General features: G+C 42.5%; 1 protein-coding gene across 17 annotated transcripts in view; it reads left to right on the plus strand.

Moving 5' to 3' along the window:
• The window catches only part of JMJD1C (jumonji domain containing 1C), a 158,460-nt gene extending 143,657 nt beyond the window's left edge, over positions 1 to 14,803 (plus strand). For 16 of the 17 annotated variants that reach the window (XM_021535498.4, XM_021535521.3, XM_085583188.1 and 13 more), the window contains 11 exons: positions 28 to 241; positions 1,607 to 1,821; positions 2,096 to 2,374; positions 2,764 to 2,932; positions 3,340 to 3,430; positions 3,543 to 3,673; positions 4,792 to 4,914; positions 5,949 to 6,088; positions 8,186 to 8,362; positions 13,434 to 13,565; positions 13,899 to 14,803. In XM_021535498.4, the coding sequence (XP_021391173.2) occupies positions 28 to 241; positions 1,607 to 1,821; positions 2,096 to 2,374; positions 2,764 to 2,932; positions 3,340 to 3,430; positions 3,543 to 3,673; positions 4,792 to 4,914; positions 5,949 to 6,088; positions 8,186 to 8,362; positions 13,434 to 13,565; positions 13,899 to 13,988 (1,761 nt within the window). In that variant the 3' untranslated portion in view covers positions 13,989 to 14,803. The remainder of the gene's footprint in view (positions 1 to 27; positions 242 to 1,606; positions 1,822 to 2,095; positions 2,375 to 2,763; positions 2,933 to 3,339; positions 3,431 to 3,542; positions 3,674 to 4,791; positions 4,915 to 5,948; positions 6,089 to 8,185; positions 8,363 to 13,433; positions 13,566 to 13,898) is intronic. The other variant, XM_085583185.1, reaches the window with a different exon arrangement.
• Positions 14,804 to 16,805: the final 2,002 nt, after the last annotated feature.

Genomic DNA, 16,805 nt, shown 5'->3' on the forward strand with positions numbered 1-16,805 from the left:
AGTTAAAAACAAATTTGTTCTTTACAGGTTTTGCAGAATGTCCTTAACCACAGTAATAAAATTTCTCTGTGTATGCCTGAGTCTCAACAGCAGAATACTCCTCAAAAGTCTGAGACAAATGGTAACACAAGTCCAAGGAGTGATGTGAGCACAGACAGCAAGTTAACACCGCCTGAATCCCAGTCCCCACTGCATTGGCTGGCTGATCTTGCAGAGCAGAAAGCCAGAGAAGAAAAAAAAGGTATATGTTTGAAATTGTCATACCATGTCTGTGACTTTGGGGGCACTGCTGGTACTTTTCAGATGACACTAAGCTGGGATCGTGTTGTTGCTCTATTGGAAGTTAGGAGGGCTCTGCAGAGAGACCTAGAATGGTTGGATGGATGGGCAGAGTCCAGTAGGATGAAGTTTAACGAGTCCAAGTGCCGAGTGCTGCACTTTGGCCACAAGAACCCCTGCAATGCCATGGGCTGGGGATGCTGGCTGGACAGTGCCCAGGCAGAAAGGGACCTGGGGGCACTGGTCCACAGCTGGCTGAACATGGGCCAGCAGTGTGCCCTGGTGGCCAGGAAGGCCAGTGGCTCCTGGCCTGGATCAGGAATGGTGTGGCCAGCAGGAGCAGGGAGCTCATTCTGCCCCTGCACTCAGCCCTGGTGAGGGCACACCTCGAGTGCTGTGTCCAGCTCTGGCCCCTCAGTTTGGGAAGGACGTTGAGACGCTGGAGCGCGTCCAGAGGAGGCACCGAGGCTGGAGAGGGGCTGGGAACACAAACCCTGTGAGGAACGGCTGAGGGAGCTGGGGGTGCTCAGCCTGGAGAAAAGGAGACTCAGGGGTGACCTTGTCACTCTCTACAGCTCCCTGAAAGGTGGCTGTGCCCAGCTGGGCTTGGTCTCTTTCTCCAGGCAGCACTGACAGAACTAGAGGACACAGTCTTAAGCTGTGCCAAGGGAAATTTAGGTTGGATATTAGGAACACATTTTTTACTGAAAAGGTGATAAAGTACTGGAATTGTCTGCTCAGGGAGGTGGTGGAGTCACCGTCCTTGGATGTGTTTAAAAAAAGACTGGATGTGGCACTCAGTGCCATGGTTTAGTTTAGGTGGTTTTAGAGCATGGGTTGGACTTGATCTTAAATATCTATTCCAAGCTGGTGATTCCATGTGATTCTGTAATTAATTAAAAAAAACCCCACCATTTGCTGTTATGTATATATATATATATAAAAAAAAAAAACAACAGTGTTCTTTTTTCTACTGATTCCAAGCTTGAAACTGCAGCACCTTTCCCTGGTGGCATCAGAATCCCTCACCAGAAGATGTGCTGGTGGGATGCCTGTGTGCTGTGGAAGTATTTCCAGCTACAGCGTGTCTCACTCGGGACAGGCACTCACTCAGCTGCATGTTGAGAAGCTGAGGAAGGCCTTTGCTTGGTCACACTGTTTGACTGTGTTTTGAAGGATGTAGTTCATCCTCTGGTGTGTTTCCAGGTGAATAAAGCATTAGTGCTGCACAGTCTGTTACCACTAGGAAATGCAGGGTACCAGTGCTGTTCCTATGTGTGCACCATGACACAGCAGTGTAAACTTGCAATGGTTATTTTTGTTTTAGAGAACAAAGAATGTCCTTCTGGAAAACATTCAAAGGAAGGGAAGGACCAGGATAATTTGGAGTCCCCAAACTGTAAAAGTTCCCCTCCTGCATCCCAGAACAACGAGCAGGGCTCGACCTTACGAGATCTATTAACTACAACAGCAGGCAAACTGCGCCTGGGCTCTACAGATGCTGGCATTGCTTTTGCTCCAGTGTACTCTACAGGAACAGCAGTAAGTGTTTATAAGATGCACAGTTCTTCTCTTAGGATTTGAAAATCTCTATCAATCTGTTCTGGCACATTACAGTTAGAGCAGTCTGATAGGTGTATTGCTTTAAATCCTCATTCATAATTAAAACTTCATATGCACACACACACACACAAATTAACATTTTGTTCTTATATATGATGGTAATTGATACAACATGAGAAATATTACTCTCTTTCGAAAGGAATTGCATTAAGTTGCTTTTACGTTGTTTAAGCATGCATTTGTTTTCTAACAGAGTGGCAAGAGTGGAAGGACTATGCCAAACATTCTTGATGATATAATTGCTTCAGTAGTAGAAAACAAGATTCCACCAAATAGAGCACCAAAGATAAATGTAAAATCTGAAATAAAAGAAGAGCCAAAGGATGATAAAAAAAGTATTCAGGATGACTGCAGTAAACGGTACAGCGATATCCAGTACTCGTGGATCTGTGATAAGCATGTTCTGTGGCTCAGAGATCATAAAAACACCAACAACTGGAAACTCTTCAAAGAGTGCTGGAAACAAGGAAGGGTAGGTATTGAGCAGGTTGGTTAGTAAAGTGACATCAGCATGAGCTCTGGGGAATTGTGTATTAAAGGACAGAAATGCCTAACTCCATGTTTAAAACTGGGGGCAAAAAAAGGTTGTCAGGTATAGCCCACAGATAAACCTTGTGTAGTTACACTAGAGTTAACCAGGTATAATAAGTAGGACATTCCTGTTGTGGAGTTTCAGATTCCAAAAAGGGGTGACACCTTTGGATATGGGTGCTGCTGGAGGAAATGTTAACAGCTCAGTAAGGCCAAGGTCTTCCATGTGTGTTCCAGACACATTAGTATTCCAGTTCAGTTGAAGAATTTGTCTACTTGTGAAAGAATAAATACTGATTTTTAAAAATTATTCTATTTTCTTCTTTATAGCCTGTTTTGGTGTCTGGTATGCATAAGAAAATGAACTTCAGCTTGTGGAAAGCTGAGTCAATCAGTCTGGATTTTGGAAACCAGCAAGCAGATATCTTGAATTGCAAGGACAGTATCATTTCAAACACCAATGTCAAGGAGTTCTGGGATGGTTTTGAAGATGTTTCAAGTATGTTCCTTAAAATGTATTTTGGTATTGATTCTGAACATGATCAGTGTTAGAAACTGCTGTTAAAAATTATCCTTATGGACCTTGATGCTTTGAAGAAACTTTAAAAAGAAAGCTCTAGGTAATCTCTTTCCAGAGAATATGGTGGAAGCTTGCATTTTGTATCTCTGCAGAATTAAGGATGCACTATTATACTGACAAGGTCTGAGTAAGAAACTGGACAAATGTCCTTCTTACTTAACTAGCTGAGTTTGGTTTGTATCATTCTTGAGTCTTGAAATCAGCTATCTCCTGTTCATGCATGAAATTTTGATTCTTAGCAGGTTTAGAGTTAATGTTTATGTTTTAGTTTAATGAAGTGAACTGCCTACAGTACATTAGTTTTTAGTTATTTCTGTTACTTGCAGAACGGCAAAAAGTAAAAAATGGAGAAACAGCTCTGCTAAAACTGAAGGACTGGCCTTCTGGTGAAGATTTCAAGGCCATGATGCCAGCAAGGTATTTTGAGTTTAATATTAGATGTTCTTCAGTCAATCTTAATATTACTCTATTTTCTCTCTCTGTGTAACAGCGCAAATTCAGTTTTACACTTTTTTCTTTTCTCCTGCAGATATGAGGACTTACTAAAAAGTTTACCCTTGCCTGAATATTGTAGTCCAGAAGGAAAACTAAACTTGGCTTCTCATCTGCCAGGATTTTTTGTCCGTCCGGATTTGGGACCCCGACTATGCAGTGCATATGGTGAGTTTGCCCTGTAAATGCAGCAGTTTCCTCTTCCCTTAAACTTGTAGAATATCACACATCACCATGCTTGACAGAAAGCTGAGCTGTTTTGAAGGATAATTGTTCACTGAATGTAGGGGAAACACTGGTGGACTTGGGTATTTAAAGGTATTTGCACCTGGGCCATGAGAGTCTATTTGCTTCTCCATTTCATTCCATCTTGTCTTGTGCTATTACAGTCTTCTGAAGCATACAAGTGGTTAGCTGCTTCTACACAGTGATAGAATCTGTCTTTAGTAAGGTTTTATCTTTTGTCTGTGTGACAGAATACTTCATGAAATATCATTGTATTCATAATTCTGGTTATAAATTAATCTCATCATATTTCTCATAATTTATTTTGTGTGCTGTATACTCAAAAACCTGTTTAAAAAAGGTTGGTTCTCTCAGACACTTTCTGTCTGCTCCTTCTTTTGCAAAGAGTGTTGTTCAATTCTGTTTTACAAATTGTTGTAATAGGACAAGAAATAAGTAGTAATTTGTGACACAATGGCTTTGGTTTTAAAAGTTCTCCGAATACCCTGTGAAAGAAGCATATTAACAATAGTGATAATGGCATGGGTCTGAGGACTGAGTCATTAATGCCACTCTGAGATAATACTGCTCTAAGTCTCAGTGTTCCAGAATGTCCTTTTGACTTAAGAATGTTCATTCCTACTTCTTAAAACTAAAATGAATTTCCCTCTTTGGTCATGATTTTGATTAAGAGCTCTCTTACAGCCAGACATAAAAGTGACAGATTTGATAACCTTGTGTATTCATTGTACCTATATTCTGCCCTGAACAACCTGAAGGGTTGAAGAGGAATGGAACACAGTGGTCAGGAAATGTCTCTGACTATTCACTGAAACATTTTGTTCTGGCACAGATGCTGTGTAGGGACGGGTACCTGGGCTAAGAGAGAATCTCAAGGACTCTGTTAAAAAGTAATGCTTTCTTGTTTAGCAGGTGAACCAAAAACATGTTTTGAATTTGTCTATCTCAGTGATGCCAAGTATACTTCAGGAATTTCTTTGCTGTTGTTACATGTTCTGATTTGAATATGCAATACAAATAAATCTTATCTTGTAACATAGGTGTGGCTGCTACTAAAGACCATGACATAGGAACCACAAATCTCCATATTGAAGTTTCTGATGTCGTGAACATCCTTGTTTATGTTGGCATAGCCAAAGGAAATGGAGTACTTTCCAAATCAGGTAATGTGAATCTCACTCACTGGAAGTGGTGTAGATGGACTGAATGTTCTGCCCCTTCTAAAATTGACCCTGTTCTTTGGAAGGCTGTGAAAGAGATCCATAAGAACCTGCTTACATCTGGGAGATTCTTTGTTCCAAGGGTTTGCACACACGTTACTTCTGTATAAAATACACTGCAGTTCATGAATTATGAAATGGTATTTCAAATTCTTTCCACTTTTTTTTGCCATTTTGTATAATTGATGCACCATTGCTGTGCTGAGACTGGCATAGCTAATAGAAGTGCAGGGTGAAGGATTTTCTCTGGAAGCTGTACTGGTTCTAACAATTATGTCAGGATGATGTATTTGCCAAACCTTCTGTTTATGCTGCTTCTTCTGGTTGCATTGTGCTTACTCTATTGAATTTGGGCTGTAATGTAATTTTTCAACACTGGAGACCTTAAATTGGTGTATGTTAGTCGTCTGTATGAGGTTTATTGCTTATGTGAAACAGTCTTTAAATCACTGAAATAGTTCTGTTTCTTTGCCCTTTTTCTTTTGTCCTCTTATTCCATAATCAGCAAATGTAGATTTTGGGTGTGACTAATAGAGCTGCAGTAAGGTTTGTCTTTCATTTGCTTTGTTTTCACTGGTGTATGTACTGAGTTAATAGCAGCAAACTTGAGCATCCTGAGAGAGCTCAGGCTGCAACAACAGCCTGCTATAACTGCTTGTGTTAACTGCAGGAAAACACCTTTCTCATCTTTCCATTTTTTTGTACCAGTCCTTTTCATTTCAGGTAGGAGATTGTGTTCTGTGGAATTCAGGAACTGTGAAAAAGTTCAAAAATTAAATATATTTTTAAGGTGTCCATGGCATTCATGTTCTAGTAATGAGTTACAGACACTGAACAGAAAGATCACCTGGTGGTTTCTGTTGTATTTAACAAACTTCTTCCTGCTCAGTCTCACACAAGAAATTTGAAAATAAGGTATTTAGTTTCAACATTTTTTCTCCTTCTCACATTTAAAGAATATTTCTGTTGAACCTTAGGAGTTTTGAAGAAGTTGGAAGAGGAAGATTTGGATGACCTTTTAAGGAAGCGGTTGAAAGATTCAAGTGAATTACCTGGTGCTTTATGGCACATTTATGCTGGCAAAGATGCTGACAAGATAAGAGAGTTTCTGCAAAAGGTTAGCTTTATAACACATAATTTATAAATACAACCTAAGTAATTGGTAAATCGAATGGGACTGGCAAAAACCACAAACCCCACCTCGATGTTAGAGAAGGGAGGAAGACAAAATTATTTCCTTTATAGCACATGAAATAAATTATACTTGACCTGCTGCATACAAATAAAATATGTAACACATATATTCACTTTGGAAGAGTGACAGGTGGCCTGTAACTGAAGGCATAGGGCATGGAGATCTACTCTTGCTCTGCTCTAATGCAAATGATAATTTGTGGGGTGATGTTTTTCTGTCACTGATCCATCACTGTATTATTGCTGCTGAATTTCTGGTGAGTTGTCCCATTCTAAATCCCTGACCTCACACAGGAGTCCTTGGCAGGACTGTGTGACATCAGTCAGCACAGGAATGTGGCTGGGCTCTTGGTAAAGCTGGAAGCAGTGGGACAATGAACAAGGGCAGCAGACTTAGCCTGGCCGTGTTGCAGATCACCCTGCAGTGGCATGTGGTGATCAGTTAGAGCCATGTCAGAGCCTTTCAGGTTGTTCCCTAGGATGAATACCTGTCAATGCATTCAATGTAGGGATTCCATCTTGGAAGCAGTTTTCTGTGCCCTGTCCTTAGCACATTTGTGTGTTCTGGAAGGTGGCCTTGATAGGTGACACGGAAATACCAAAGTATCACTGAAGTGATTGCTCGAGATGTCTTTACTGTGAGGAGAGATTAGATGAGTTTTAACTGGCTGCAGCAAAGGAGTCTTCCAGTGACTCAAACATTTGCTCTTGGGCAGGCTGAACTGTGGGGAAAAATGAGCACTAGTAAGTAAAACAAAGCTAATTCCAAAACATTATTAATTTTTCACCAGGACTTTTTTGTTTGTTCAAAAGTAGATGCTCATAAATTAGATGATGGCTTTTCAGTTCAAAAAAGAGCATTATGACTAAAGTCATGAATGCAAGGGAATAGGTGGACATAGGAAATGCTGAATACTCCTCAGAGCACTTGTGAAACTATTGTGAATAGCTGTGAAACTATTTGAGCAGCAGTTTAAAACAGAAGCATTTAGGATGCAGTGTAAAGAAGTTTGTCATTTGCTACCACAGTTTGCCCTGCTGTCCCAAATGAGTTGTGTAGCCCCATGTATTTTAGGAGTGGTGATATTTGGGGAGTACTAAATTGAAGATTAATTGATGGGTAAGCATTGGGAGTGCTTTGCTGCTGATAAGATATAAAATCTCAATATCTTGTTAGAAGGGTGATAATACTCAAGGAGAATTTCAAGTTCTGCGTCACACATAATTGCATTCATTTAATAAATAAAAGCAAAAAAATATGTGTTTTTAATGAGATGATTCATGACAGGTGGATTAAGTCTGTGTTCTTTGTATGTAATATGTTCTTATGTAATTGTTTTTTTCTTTTTTAGTGATTAGGATTGATTTAGTAGCAGTTGATTAAGAGTAATATTTGTTCCCCTGTGGTTCACTTGATGAGAAATAGTTGTGTAATTCCATTTACTGATGTCAGGAAGTATTTTTATGTGTTGATCATTTTTTCTGAACACTTTCTTATGGTGGTAGGAAAGCAGCTTCTTATCCCAGCATGGCTGAGGTTGGAATGGGCCCCTTGAGGTCCCTTCTGCTTGCCCCTGTGCTCAAGCAGAGTCACCTGGAGCAGCTTTCCCAGGACTACAACCTTTGGCTTTATTGGCTGCTTTTTTCCTGAGCTAAGGTAGTGAAGTTGTGTGTCTGTGTCAAAACTTGAAGGTTTTAAGCCTGAGGAATTGGCAGCACAGGAACTCCTGAGCTCAGATCATATTTTATGGATGAAAGAAGTCACACAGAGAGCATGTTGCTTATTAATACATTATTGTGCTGAGTTCTTTAAAGCTCTGCATTTTGGAGTGGGAGTGCTGCAGATGTCTTTAGTTCAGTGAGACTTCCCAGATCCTTCAGGGTTGTTTTGAATCCCTAGCCACAGTTCTTGCTTGGTGTTGGGAACCAAGTGACGTTGCTTGGTGAGGTGGGTATACATAAAATTGATCAGCAAAGGTTTGGTTCTTTTGGAAGTTGAGATCTTTTCTATACTTAACAGATAGCAAAGGAGCAAGGCCTAGAAGTTTTACCAGAACATGATCCAATCCGTGATCAGAGTTGGTATGTGAACAAAAAACTTCGCCAAAGACTTTTTGAAGAATATGGAGTAAAAACCTGCACAGTTATTCAGTTCCTTGGTGATGCTATTATTCTACCAGCAGGAGCCCTTCATCAGGTAATGTACCTTAGGTTAAAGACATACAAGATTAATAACTTTTTTCCAAAGACATCTGTGCTCAGTTACATTTTATTTTTTTTATTGGTATCTGTTAGCATGTAGGAATGTAAAATAAGGTACATCTGCTGGTGTAGCTGACTAACATACAGAACATTGAATGCCTTAAGTATTAGTTCCTTTTTTGCTTTACAATTATAAATGAACAGACCATTATTAACCATTATTTTCCACTTTTCATTTCTGTAGCAAATTTCTAAACAAACTGAGTTTAGTTATGGCAGAGTCAGGTTAGTAATTTTCTTCTTAGAAGCCAGAAGTTAACCTAATCGAGGAGGGGCAGGGAGAGCAACTTGTGCAGGTATGGATGGTAAGCACCTGGATGTCAGGTGTCATTGTTTTTGTCTTTAGCTGTAGGAGATCTGTAGTGGGTGTTCTGGTGTTTCTGTAACAGATACTTGGTTGTTTTCCCATGCCACATGCAAGTTCCTTTTAACACAAAAAGTACATCAATCACCAGAACTCATCATTGTCTCTTCAGCAGCTTTTCTTATTATGAGAAAGAGTGATACCACCTTTGCAGCAGCTGAGCTGATCTAATCTGTAGTTGGGTAAGAAAAGTACTGCCAGTGGGGTAGTTTTGGAGAAGCACAACAAATTTGTGTTAGTCAGCCTCATAACCTGGCATCAAAGGTTTGTTACTGCCTTTAGGCCTTTTTTTTTCCCCTCACAGCCTGTAAACTGTTGCTCCTTGGTGAAAAGAGGAAGGAAGCTCAATTGTTTAGGTGAGATTTTTAGGCCATTCTAGATTTCTTTCTTTCCTGCTTCAGCAGGAAGTGGAGGCTGCTGGCTTGCTGTCTTGCCAGCTGTCAGGCACCACTACTGAGGTCACTGACTGTCAAGGAATGAGGGAGCATCCCCACCCTGCAGTTGGTTGTAAACCATTGTGATGTTGAAGATCTATCATTGATTTCCCTGTGGGTTCGAGTGAGGCCAAGCCCTGCTGAAGAAGGTGCTGTTTGGTTTCCAGTTTGCAGATCAGCTTCCAGCTGTGGCAGAGAGGAAGCAATGGCTCACCATGTCCCTGTGGCCAGGGCAGTGGGGTTTCCTGTGGGGTGTAGTGATGACAGGGGTTGTGTCCCTGCTCTGTCTCTGGCTGTGTCTGTTGTGGGGCCTTGAAAGCAACTGGTACCTTACCCAGACTAGGCTCCTCCTTGTCCCACTGAGTTTCTGGTTGGGTTTGACACGATGGTACACAGCTCTGGATGGTCTGTGTGGATTTGTTTCCTGGCACAGGAAAGGAAAGACCCAGACGGCCCCAAACAGATCTTGCTGACCCAAATCTACGGTGGTGTAGGCTGCCTTCCCCTGTACAATGACTCAAGGCTTGATGTTGATTCACAAATGTGGAAGAACATCTGACATTGCTGCTGTTCTTGCCTTCTGTTAGGCTAAAAGAAGTTGGCACTCCCAGTCGTGTATTGCATCCTCCAGCAGCCTTACTCTGATCTCACAAATCAAGAGAGATGTATCCCAGATAGAAGAGAAGAGAACCCAGGGGAAATAACAAATGTACTGGGAAATCTGTTCTATATAGCATGTGCCATTATATAATACATACAGCATATAAAACATGAAGTAGTGGGTGGGACTGTTCCAGTCTTCCCTGTACTTTATATGTTTAAGGACCAAAAATAAGACCACTCTTATCTTTATCTCCTTGGCTTTAAACTGCTAATTGTGTTTGAAGTGGTAATGCTCTAGCTTCTGGCACCAAGGAGTTAATAACATGGTGTTTTTAAACCTTAGTGGGTGAAGCTTAAGAACCTTTTCATCTTCAGTAAGAAGTTCCTGTGAATCTGCCACGTAGGAGGAAATAAAAGCATCGTGTTCTTTCATGTATGTGCATAGCGCTCTCTGTAGAGCTGCGTAAATACTGACCTTAGGGATCAGCACCAACACTTCAGAGATACAAAGCACATTTAAAAACTGAAAAATAAGTCTGCACAAGAATTCATACACATTTAAGTTAAGTTTACACATTAAGTGTTTCAAATTTACATGCACATTATGAACCTTTTAATTATTAAAACTGGGTAAGAGTTGATGCTAAATTAGGTGGTAAATTAACATTTTTATTTGCTCATGAGTAATGTTGTGGAGCAGAAGGAATCAGACTGAGGGCTGGAGCTAGGGAGCCTGGCTGCCTGTGGTCACTGCATAAGTGTAGTTCTGACTCTTCGTTCTGGAGCCAGTTAGGATTGTTGGCACACTGCTGCTTCTGACGTGCTGGTCTAGAATTTACTGCCCTAACATGGAGGAGATTGTGTGTATTTCTTCTGTATATTGTTTTTCCACCCCTCTCCCTCCCCCTGGTTCTATGGATTCATGTCTGGCTTTTAAAGTGACTTATTCTTTACATTTCATGGCAGGATATAGCATTCCTCTTGCTTCCCAGCTTTCTCCCCCTCCCTGTGTACTTGCAGACAGCAGTCACATCCTTCTTATGATGACTGCAGCAGGCAAAGACAGACTGCTCCTGGGTGGGATGGGAGGGACAGCCTCTCCTGTGAGCTGTGACGGGCAGGCCAGCCTTGTCAGTTCCTCTTGTAGAGGGAATTGCTCTCCCAGAAGGAGAATCCAGAAATAGATACAGCGTTGGACCGGTCACCTCTGCAGATGCTTCCCTGAATGCTCTGAGGGGCATCTCCTTTCTTCTTGGGAGCTCAGCAGTGCCCCTGCCTTGCTAATGGCTGGGCCTTGTTTCCTCTGTGGCACTTGTGACAGGGAGCCCTGAGCTCTCCTTGGAACTTCCCCAGCTAAAAAAGGGAGCTGGTGCTGTTCTCTGGAAAGATTCATTCTTTCTGCTGCTCCACTGTGGGCTGTGCTGTATCATAGATATCTCTAGGGATAGCCTCCCTGGTTTTAACTCGGTAGCTCCAAATTGGTAAAATCTTTTAACTAAAAATAAAAAAGCTAGAAATACTGGAGTCAGTAATTGACATGTGGCGTTCAGGCACCCTGCAAAACTTGTTCATAGTGGAACAAGTTATTCTAATGTTGTTTTTTATAGAGGCATTATCTTGATTTAACAGCAGGATTATGTATTGTACAATAGCATGCTCGGAGGTAATGTGACATCCTGGCAATATTCCGATAAGGATTGTAGGATAAAGGTCTGGGCGTTGCAAATGCAGAGCTCTGGAGCTCAGCCTTGCAGGAAGTGGCTGATCCAGTGGCCATCGGGATGGGTGGGTGGCCCTTTCTTCCCTGCCCGCTCAGCTCTCCCTGTCCCGGCGCACGTCGGAGGCTTTTCCAGCACCGCACCGCCTCCCGGCCCTGCTGGCAAGGTCTGCTCTGCGTGGGCTGGCCGTGAAGCTGTTCTCAGTTCAGCTGGAAGCGGCACAGGCGTGGGAGTGCTGCACTCCTCGCCCCACAAACCTCAGGGGAATCGTTGCTAAACGTTTCTCTGTGTGTCACTGCATCAGCTTGTGTTATAAATATTATAAATAGAACTGCCTGGGGCTGTCAGCGGGGCATTCCCATGCTGAGTACCACACCAGCCGGGTAAAATCTGTCCCTGCAAACTGACACGGATAAGGCAGGCCCTGGAGGGGAGGGAGAAGAAGACTTAAGGCACAGCAGAATTAAAGGTCTGAGGGAAACAAATGTTTCCTATTCTGGCACGGAGGGATAGGGAGTCAGCAAAACCTTGTTTTAGTGAGGAAAGTGAATGAGTGGTGTGGGATTTGCATGGGCTGGCAAGGAAACCAAGGGCAGGTAGAGACTTGGAAGAGGTGGGAAGCCTGTGAGGGAGGGGAGGGGGCTGGAGCTGCCGGCTGCACAGTGCAGAGGTGCCTCACCCCAGTATCTAGGAAATTCCTCGAGTGCTGGTGGGAGCCTCATGCTGGCATTTCTGCAGCTGCTGCCTCACTCCTGGCTTTCTGCTGTTTGCAGATTGTGTAGCATCAACAAACCCTCCTTGTGTCCAGAATTATTTCTGTTTTGATGAATTCTCAGGAGGGACCAGCACTGCTTTGTCCTTGATGATGATTAGCCATCAAAAAACCCATGTGCAACATGACTGCTGATCTGGGGATTACCTGCTGGGATTTCAGCTGAAGGGGCGGAGCTGCTCTGTAAAATCAGACTTGGACAGGGGTTTTGAAGAAGAAAGAAATTTTTAAATTAAGTCCTGTGTCCTCAACTGGGTAGACCCCAATGGTTTATTTGAATGTCAGGTATCATAATGGAATTTTTAGAGTATGCATTTAGAAACCCTAGATTTTGCTAGGTTTCACTTTAAAACACACAGATCTCCATCAATCCTGAGCAGGGTGGGGTGGGGTGTTTGCTGGATTGGCTGAGGCTCTGCCTCCCCACCCCCAGGCTTTGGGAATTCAAGCTGTTACACAGCTTCTGTGAGGAGCTGTTGGAGTTTGGGGGAAAGAGGGTTTTGACTGCTGAATTACAAATTACAGCATAATTTGTAAGGGTTTAGGGATAAAAACACAACTGTTGTGAAGGGAGTGAACTGGAGTTGGTGGTTGGGTCACAATGAGGAAGCAATTTTCCTTTCCCCTGTCCTCCAGGTACAACCTGGGTGGCAAGAGATGGTCTGTTCCCTCAGTAGTTATGTCAGTAAGAAGAAATGTTCAGAGAAAGAAGAAAAGTGCTCTATCCCCCCCACTACTTCTCAGCCTCCCCTTTTCTCTGTTCATGGTTGTTTTATTCGAGTATTTCCCCTGGCAGTTGTTTTTCCAGGAACGTGCTGGCTTCCAGAGGAGCGGGTCCTGCGGGGCAGGGCTGCCCGGGGGTGGGCAGGGCAGCGCCTGCGCCGTGCTGGGGGAACAAGGCGGCAGGGTGGAATGAAGGCCGGGGCACAGGCAGCTGTGCAGCGTTCAGTGCTAGATCAGTCAGACACACATCGTCGCTCTCTACCTGCACAGATGCCCAGTAGTCTGATATGGCTGTGCTGAAGGGATCTCAAGACCCACTCTTTCCTCGGGTACCTCTGCCAGAGAATAACCCCAAATACTAATTGTCAGTCTCTCTCTGTTATTTTGGATAGGTGCAAAATTTTCACAGCTGCGTTCAAGTAACAGAAGACTTTGTGTCTCCAGAACATCTTGTACAGTCATTTCACTTAACGCAGGAGCTGAGGTTGTCAAAGGAAGAAATCAATTATGATGATAAACTGCAGGTAGGAAATGAATGCCGCTCTGGAAGAGGCTGGGAAGGCAGGGTGTGCTTGGGCTCATTGAAATGCCGAGCAGTGCGTGGAGCTACTTCCTTGCTGCTGTTCACACAGAATAACAATGAGCAGCAGCATGAATGCCAGGGCTGTAAATGACTCTCCCTTGAGCTGCTGGCTTTATTTCATGTTACATTTTAAAATGTGTAAAAAGCTGTTCCTTTTGCACAGGCTTGATGAAGCCTTACCTTTTTCCGTCCACTAAGCTTAGGGCTCAGTCCTAAACTTTGCAGAGTTCCTCAGGTCACAGGCCTTACTAAAATCTGTCCCATGTTCTTGCAGGTTAAAAATATCTTGTATCATGCAGTTAAAGAAATGGTGAGAGCTTTGAAGATTCACGAAGGTGAAATGGAAGATGTGGATGAGAACTGAGCACACTCTGCTTTTTTGGAGGTAGCATCACCCAGAGGTTATTTCACCTGATCTGTGAATGGTATACACACTAATTTAAGCTTCACAAACCATCAGTGCCAAGAAAACACAGTCATCATATTTACTTGTTAACGACACTGCAACGGTAGAGCTTCATATCACAGCCACTGTGATTCCATGTTCCACTTGCAAACAGTTGAGCAGCGTTCTGCTGTCTGTATTATAATGTACATGAAGTTTGTGAAATGTCAAAGATTTAAGATGATGTATTTATTTTTGGAAAAAACCAACAAAATTCTATGCTATATTGTTGATCAAATGTAAATGTGACTTGTACAGTTTGCTAAAATAATTCAGATCTTTTTCACTACATTGAGACAGTTACTGTGAGAGTAGGACACAAACACCAGCTATTGCCTGCATTTGGGATCTTGCTGAGTCCGCACAGCAGTCATGTCATATTCTGAAAATTACTGCCAAATAATTGTAAACTTTGTAAAATATAAAGTATATAAAGTAGATATTAAATACAGACACTTCAGTATTTTATTGAAGCTATTCAGTGTACAATTAAACGTTTTCAAAAGGTGTAATTTATTTAAAAATTGTCTCATTTTGGTAAAATTTATGTGAACTTTTAAAGCTTAAATATTAAACTTAATATGCTATGTAAATATATACATATATACATTCAATGATGTATTTTTTTAAAACATTGGCTTGCTTTAATTTGTTAAAAGTGCAAGTGTTACACATGCTTTGTACATTGAAGTTGAAAGGGGTTTTACATTTTCCATTAAAATGACTTTGTCAGACTCGGTCGCGGTGTGGGTTTGTTTGTGCCGGGCCGGCCGAGTGCTGCCCTCTGCGGGCCGCGGCCGGCACTGCGGGAGCCGGCGCTTCCCTGCGGGTCTGCAGAGCCTTTATTTCGTAACGACTTGCCTTTAATGGCTATACTACGAAATAATGGATGGTTTTAAAAATGTGGTTTTATGGTTTTCTAATTTAATAATGATAAATGTTAGCCTTTGAGCAGAATTCTAGGTTTTGGAGTGAGTTTGAAAGCTTCACAAGAAGTGTGCTTTAAGTTAATAAAACTATTCAAATACTTTGATTACCAAATATTAGGCAGAGCCAATGGCCAGCTCATGAGGTGTCCAAAAGGGGATAGTAATTAATCTGGTTATAGTAACGAGCCTGGTTACTGCTTCCAGCCTGACACATCTGACTGGGTTTGGGGTCACCAAAAACCCCAAATCCCATGTAAGTTACCTTTCAAAATAATAAAGCACAAAAGCAATTCCTGATTCCAAAAATCGGAATATTTAGTTGGCTCAAAAACTTGAATTTTCTCAAGTTGCAGAGAAATACCAGGGAGTTAATGGTGCTGCACTTAGCAATTACTTCTTAGTTTTGTAGCCTGTTCCATCTGTGATCATCTTTATTCTTCCCTGCAGCATTAGAGCATTGGCTGAAAACACAGGCTTTGCCAGTGTACATTTGCTTAATGGGAAGTGGACTTCAGTTGTACATACTTTGTTTTTTAAGTTCAGGATATGTAAATATTTAAGTATTTCCTTCTTCAGTTGACTTTTTTTCACATGCCTTGCAAGTATGAAATTACCATTCCCCTTGGTTCTTTTCCTGTTGGGCTTGGGCCATGGCTGCCATGACTGCTCACCCCTGTGCTGCTGTGTCCTGGCAGCTGTGTGGGGGGCAGGGCTTGGTGTCCCCTGAGTTACTGTCCCAAAGTGTCATGTTGCCACACCTGCCCTGGCCAAAGCCATGGGTTTTCTCCTGTACCTCTTCCGCAGTGCCTGTTCAGCTGACAGCTCCTGTGCCTCGAGGTCTGAGCTTTGGTACCACCCTTTGGGCCCCACTGGCAGCTGCTCCTGCCACACCTGGGGCAGGGATCCCTGGCACCTGCCTGTCAGGCTGAAGATGCTCTTCTCTCCTTGGGTGAAACTGGAAGTGTCTAAACAGAGCCAGAAGTCGTTGAATTTTACAGGTACTCCAAATCCCACTAAAAGACACCAAAAAAAAAATCAAGTACTTGTTGTAGCACATTCTGCTTACTGAGTAACTTAAGGTTTCTGGGTCTGTCACAATGAAGCCAAGCTCCCTGCTCCCCTGCAGGAACTGGGGCTAGTGTTGTGCTTGTGGCTGTGAGCATAACCAGAGGTGTTCATAGCTGATGTCTGACACCAGAGGGGGGGTTTGTGGGAAGGTGTTTGGTTTTCAGGTCACTTCTTCGTTCTTGCCCACATTCCATGTACTGTGAGATATTACTGGGCATGTTTTTCCCATCTTCCTTTGCTAAAGACTCTTGGGGAGTTTTCTGCTCTACAATCTCCACTATTTTAATACAGCCAGAAGTATTCTGTGAGATCAGCTGAAGCTGTTTGAGTGCAGGAATGCTGTCAGCTGCTAGAACATGGATATGAAATACTGTGTGTCATTTTTAGCCACTTCCCTGTTAAGCACAAGCTCTCTTTGTTTGCTTTACTCTTCATGAAACTTCTCCCTTCTTTCCCCTTGCTTGTCATTTGAAAGATCACACCTCAAGAGTCAGCAAAACTGTGAGCCCTGCTACCCACACCCCCTCTTTCCCAGTTCCTTATCATCATCTCCACCCTCAGCACTGCTGTACAGTAAATGGCCATAGTAGTTTCTTTCCTGTTGTAACTGCAGAGGTACCTAACTTAGCAAAGAACAAAGCAGGGCTGTGATGACCTGAAGTATTTCAGCACAGATGGCTGCTGTGTTTATGGCTTAGCAGAAACAGAAATTGCTAGAGTTGCTGGCAGGGAAATGGTG

The sequence above is a fragment of the Lonchura striata genome, chromosome 6 (assembly GCF_050655825.1).
Source record: "Lonchura striata isolate lonStrDom1 chromosome 6, ASM5065582v1, whole genome shotgun sequence".
In the NCBI taxonomy this organism is placed as follows: Eukaryota; Metazoa; Chordata; class Aves; order Passeriformes; family Estrildidae; genus Lonchura; species Lonchura striata.